The sequence below is a fragment of the Megalops cyprinoides genome, chromosome 8, assembly GCF_013368585.1.
Source record: "Megalops cyprinoides isolate fMegCyp1 chromosome 8, fMegCyp1.pri, whole genome shotgun sequence".
NCBI classification, from domain to species: Eukaryota; Metazoa; Chordata; class Actinopteri; order Elopiformes; family Megalopidae; genus Megalops; species Megalops cyprinoides.
The window spans coordinates 418,569-425,000 of NC_050590.1; the positions used below are offsets into that span (position 1 = coordinate 418,569).

General features: G+C 42.1%; 1 protein-coding gene across 1 annotated transcript in view; it reads left to right on the forward strand.

Annotated features, from left to right (window-relative positions):
• The first annotated feature begins 5,562 nt into the window (after nucleotides 1–5,562).
• LOC118782208 (anillin-like) overlaps nucleotides 5,563–6,432 on the forward strand; it is a 23,103-nt gene continuing 22,233 nt past the window's right edge. The window contains exon 1 of the mRNA XM_036535510.1: nucleotides 5,563–5,690. Within this exon, the coding sequence (XP_036391403.1) occupies nucleotides 5,673–5,690 (18 nt within the window). The 5' untranslated portion in view covers nucleotides 5,563–5,672. The remainder of the gene's footprint in view (nucleotides 5,691–6,432) is intronic.

The window sequence follows — 6,432 nt, forward strand, 5'->3', positions numbered from 1 at the left end:
CCCCGCTAACCCTCCCTCTCTCCGAACCCCCGGCGTCCTCTCTGGACGCTAACCCCGCTAACCCTTCCCTCTCGCCGAACCCCCGGCGTCCTCTCCGGACGCTAACCCCGCTAACCCTCCCTCCCTCCGAACCCCAGCGTCCTCTCCGGACGCTAACCCCGCTAACCCTCCCTCTCTCCGAACCCCCGGCGTCCTCTCTGGACGCTAACCCCGCTAACCCTTCCCTCTCGCCGAACCCCCGGCGTCCTCTCCGGACGCTAACCCCGCTAACCCTTCCCTCTCTCCGAACCCCCGGCGTCCTCTCTCTGGACGCTAACCCCGCTAACCCTTCCCTCCCTCCGAACCCCCGGCGTCTCTCCGGACGCTAACCCGCTAACCCTCCCTCCCCCCGAACCCCCGGCGTCCTCTCCGGACGCTAACCCCGCTAACCCTCCCTCTCTCCGAACCCCCGGCGTCCTCTCTCCGGACGCTAACCCCGCTAACCCTCCTGTCCCAGGATGCACCTGGGCGAAGCCCCGCCCCCTCCTTTCTATCGCCATGGCATCGCGGCGGGAATCCGCGGCGTCCCCCTAAACACCAGCTAAAGCTAAAGCTAAAGCTAAAGCTACGGAACAACGACTTTGATACCTTTTTTACGTTATAATCGCTCATAAATCATATTTTTTCATATTTTTACATGAAAATGGCATATTTTTGATATTTTATATGCTTTTATCTGTGTTATTTTCTTTGTATTTTACTTATTGAACACCAGACATCATAAAAATATGAAAATTAATATTTCTACAGACAGATATTATCATCTTTATGAGGTTTTTTGGGGTTATATTTGCTCAAAAATGGCATATTTTTCATATTTTATATGCTTTTATCTGTGTTATCTTCTTTATATTTCACTTATGGAACATCTGGCATCATAAAAATATGAAATAAATATTTCTATGGACAGATATTATCATCTTTATGAGGTTTTTTTGGGTTATAGTCGCTCAAAAATGGCATATTTTTCATATTTTATATGCTTTTATCTGTGTTATCTTCTTTATATTTCACTTATGGAACATCTGGCATCATAAAAATATGAAATAAATATTTCTATGGACAGATATTATCATCTTTATGAAGTTTTTTTGGGTTATAGTCGCTCAAAAATGGCATATTTTTCATATTTTATATGCTTTTATCTGTGTTATTTTCTCTGTCTTTCACTTATGGAACATCTGGCATCATAAAAATATGAAAATTAATATTTCTACGGACAGATATTATCATCTTTATGAAGTTTTTTGGGGTTATAATCGCTCAAAAATGGCATATTTTTCATATTTTATATGCTTTTATCTGTGTTATCTTCTTTATATTTCACTTATGGATCATCTGGCATCATAAAAATATGAAATTAATATTTCTACGGACAGATATTATCATCTTTATGAAGTTTTTTGGGGTTATAATCGCTCAAAAATGGCATATTTTTCATATTTTACATGCAGTATCCGTTTCTTTATTCGCTTGTCACTCGTTTACTCCTTCGTTCTGTCCATCTTTTGTTTTTCTTCATCGTTTTCACGTTTCATGTTTCATATTTCACGTTTCCGGCTGCTGTGACGTTTTCGCACCTCCGAGAGGGCAGGTTTTTTCCGCCCGCTAACGATGCTAAGGCGTCTCTGATTCACTCTGGTTTCGCGCGCGCGTGCGTGTGTGTGTGTGGGGGGGAGGTGTGTGTGTGTGAGTGTGTGTGTGTGTGTGTGTGTACCGTGTAAGGGGGGGTTGGGGGGGGGTGTCGAAATAAAAAAAACAACTCCTACCCCTATCTTACCGTGTCTTCTTGGTGTTATTCTACTAGCTAACAGCGCGGGCGGCGTTAGCATTGTAACCTGTGTAAGCTGGCTCTGGATAAGAGCTAATGCTAAATGCTAATAATGTAATGTAATGTAATGAGCAGGGGCTAAACGCTAATAATGTAATGTAAAGTAATGAGCAGGGGCTAAACGCTAATAATGTAATGTAATGTAATGAGCAGGGGCTAAAGGCTAATAATGTAATGTAATGTAATGAGCAGGGGCTAAACGCTAATAATGTAATGTAATGTAAAGAGCAGGGGCTAAATGCTAATAATGTAATGTAATCTAATGAGCAGGGGCTAAATGCTAATAATGTAATGTAATGTAATGAGCAGGGGCTAAACGCTAATAATGTAATGTAATGAGCAGGGGCTAAAGGCTAATAATCTAATGTAAAGTAATGAGCAGGGGCTAAACGCTAATAATGTAATGTAATGAGCAGGGGCTAAACGCTAATAATGTAATGTAATGTAATGAGCAGGGGCTAAAGGCTAATAATGTAATGTAATGTAATGAGCAGGGGCTAAACGCTAATAATGTAATGTAATGTAATGAGCAGGGGCTAAAGGCTAATAATGTAATGTAATGTAATGAGCAGGGGCTAAACGCTAATAATGTAATGTAATGAAGCAGGGGCTAAACGCTAATAATGTAATGTAATGAAGCAGGGGCTCTTAACCAGAAGGTTGCCAGCTCAGAATCCAGCGATACATAAACAAATAAAACCGTAACCTGTGTAAGCGGCTCTGGATAAGCGCTAACGCTAACTGACAATAAGGGTAGCACAAACGAACGCTGCATAGCAACCGGATATCGGTCACATGTATAACTACAGGCATGCATATTTGTGAAATTGCAGTTTGCTAATTTCAGCCCCGAAACGTCACGTCAAAGCCATCCAGGTCCCGCGCAAAGGAGCGCGTTAGCGTTAGCGTGCGAGCCGACGCGCTCGTTTCAGGAACGTTTAGTCATACGGTCCCGTCAGGGGACCGGGGGGTGGGGGGTGGGGGCGGGAGGGGGGGTCGAAAAACGGCCAAAAACTCCCCCCCCCCCACCCCCAGTGACTAATTCGCACCCGCGGTCGTCGCGCCCGAAAGCGGCGTCATTTCTTAGCCTAGCCGTCTCAGTCCGGGCCCAGATTAGTAATCCGCAATCTGAGATTAGCGGGAATTGACAGGTGGGGGGGGGGGGGGGGTGGGGGGGCTAGCGCAGAAGCTAACCGAAAAATCGAGAGGTTCGACGCTAATTTAACGACAAAACCCCCCCCCCCCCCCCCCCCCCCCCCCCCCCCCCCCCCCCCCCCCCGCCCTTTAGCCCCTGATCTCAGATCAGCTGCCAAGACCCCAGGCTGTCACCTTAGCCATTATAAACCAAACCACCGAACTGGTCCCAGATCAGCTTTTACCAGCTGTTTTGAGGAGTTATTATGGTCTGTAACTTCTAACTCATGGTAGTGTATGTACTTGGCTTCCCTTAGCTTTCTAGGCTGTCTAGTTTCAGGTTAGCACAAAGCTAACTCATTGTAGTGTGTGTTCTTGGCTTCCCTTAGCTTTCTAGGCTGCCTATCATCAGATTAGCGCAAAGCTAACTCATGGTAGTGTATGTACTTGGCTTCCTTTAGCTTTCTAGGCTGTCTGGTTTCACATTAGCACAAAGCTAACTCATGGTAGCGTATGTACTTGGCCTCCCTTAGCTTTCTAGGCTGTCTGGTTTCAGGTTAGCACAAAGCTAACTCATGGTAGTGTATGTACTCGGCTTCCCTTAGCTTTCTAGGCTGTCTAGTTTCAGATTAGCACAAAGCTAACTCATGGTAGTGTATGTACTTGACCTCCCTTAGCTTTCTAGGCTGCCTATCATCATATTAGCACAAAGCTAACTCATGGAAGTGTATGTACTTGGCTTCCCTTAGCTTTCTAGGCTGTCTGGGTTCAGATTAGCACAAAGCTAACTCATGGAAGTGTATGTACTTGGCCTCCCTTAGCTTTCTAGGCTGTCTGGGTTCAGATTAGCACAAAGCTAACTCGACCTGGTGCTTGAATTGGTTCAAGTGAGAAAGAAAGAGAGAGAGAATGAGAGAGAAAGAAAGAGGGAAAGATGGAGAGAAAAACAGAAAAGACAGAGAAAGAGAGAGGAAGAGAGGGACAGAAAAAGGAGAAAAAATAAAGAGAAAGGAAGAGAAAGAGAGAATGACAGAGAGTGGAAGAGAGACAGAAAAAGAGAAAAGCAGAGAGAAAGGAAGAAAAGAAGAAGGGAGAACGAGAGACAGAAAGAGAGGGGAAAAACAGAGAGAAGGGAACGGAAGGAGAGAAAGAAAAGAACGAGAGAGAGAGAACGAGAAAGAAAGAAAGGAAGAAAGAGACAGAACAAGAAAAGAAAGCGAGAGAAAGAGCTCCCGAACCGTCCCGGCGCCTTCTCCGCTAGCCCGCTAGCCTGTTAGCCTCGTTTAAACCCCCGACTGACCCCGGATCAGCGGGACCCGCCCGCCCTAAGCAGCCGAGATAGACCCAGAAGCACCGTCAACTGACCCCAGATCAGCGCTTAGCGACACATTTCAATCTATTACTCCTATAAACGCGGATCTAAAGCAACTCCGTTCCCATTGATTATAATACAAACAGCGCCCCCACATGGCGAACATAAAAACCAACAATATTCACCACCTTTTGCATTTAATAACAATTAAAATTATGAATAAAAACTGTAATAAAATATAATATTTTAATAATAAACTGCAGCAATCTTCCATTATGCTACATTGAACCGAGCTAAATATTCACAGAAAAGGCTGAAACCAGCGTAGCAAGTGAACATATATTTCACCACACAATTTCATACATTTCATAATATATATTTTTTATTAATAAAGCATTCATAATATAACATGCTTAATTCGTTTAAGGTTTTTAATTGAGGTTTTTAAAATTAATTTTATATAATATATTTAAGACACCACTTATATATAAATAGATACATAAATATTAAATTGATATAAAAAATTTAATATAATATATGAAATAACGATATTAAGTAGATATAACTAGATAAATAGATATTAAACAGATAAAAACATATTCATATTGATAAAGATAGATAAACTTATTACTTAATGTATCAGAATAAAGATACTTTCATATATAATATTACATACTATGTATCATACAAGGTAATTAATTATGATATATTACATTTATACAGAAAGAATATGCGTTATACGATATGAAGATATGATATTAATGAATGATATTTATTATATTTTGTATTTTTGCATTTTATTCTTTGAATATTCCTACCGTTTCGTGGCAAAGTGTGGAAGACTTCGCCTCAAAAAGTGGGACTTTTTCTATGAAAAAGAAGCATATTATCATTATTATTATTATTATTATTATTATTATTATTATTATTATCATCTTTATTATCATCACTATTGTTATTATTATTATTATTATTATGTTCATTTATTAATAATTTATTATAACAAAAATGTAACTTGATTTGCAGGCAATTTCATGCCAAAACACACAACTTAGCTTCAATCACAAGCTGAAAAATATTAATTTGCGATTATGAAATATGTCAAATCGCTATTCGGGGGAGGAGAGGGGGGGGGGGGGGGGGCGGGGGCGCGGTCACGGCTGCGGGCGCGCCCCCCACGACGACGCACGTACGCGCAGGAGGAGGAGCGCGCACGCCGAGAAAAGACGCGCTGAAATTCAAAAAAAGGAACCCTCCCCGAACGGCTCTGGCTGTCAATCATCTTTTTAATATTAATATTCACGTCCATTTAGCCACCTTTTCCGCGCGTCGCTAACCGGTTAGCATCCCGACCGCATGGATCCGTTCGTGGAGGTGAGTTAGCTTAGCAGGGGTTCGGGGGAAACCGGGGTTATAGCGCTTTGGCGGCGCTGATTCGCTGTGTGCGGACGTGTTAGCTTAGCTCAAGCGACGTCAAACGACGGCTGAGCTACCCGGGTTAGCAACGTGATCCTGTAGGTTTTTCAAACTCTCTGCTAACTAGCTAATCGGCTCGGCTAACTTTGCCGGTTTAAAGCGCTGGTCGGATTGCTAACCTGTCAGGGTATATACATCTGTCTAAACGGCTGAGCTAACGCTAGCGAGTGTTTATCCAAGTTAGCATGCTGAGTGACGTCTATCCGTCTGTTTTTCTATCTATCTATCTATCTATCTACCTATATATCCATCCATCTATCCACCTATCTATCCACCTATCAATCTATCTATCTATCTATCTATCTACCTATGTATCCATCCATCTATCCATCTATCCACCTATCTATCTATCTGTCTATCTATCTATCTGTTTATCTATCTATCTATCTATCTGTCTATCTATGTATCTATCTATCTATCTGTCTATCTATCTATCTATCTATCTATCTATCTATCTATCTGTCTATCTGTCTATCTATCTATATATCTACCTATGTATCCATCCATCTATCTATCTATCCACCTATCTATCTATCTGTCTGGTTTTGTTTTTGTATCAGTTCAGAACTAGGCTCAGCTCAACACACACACACACACACACACTCTATACACACACACACACACTCTCTATACACACACA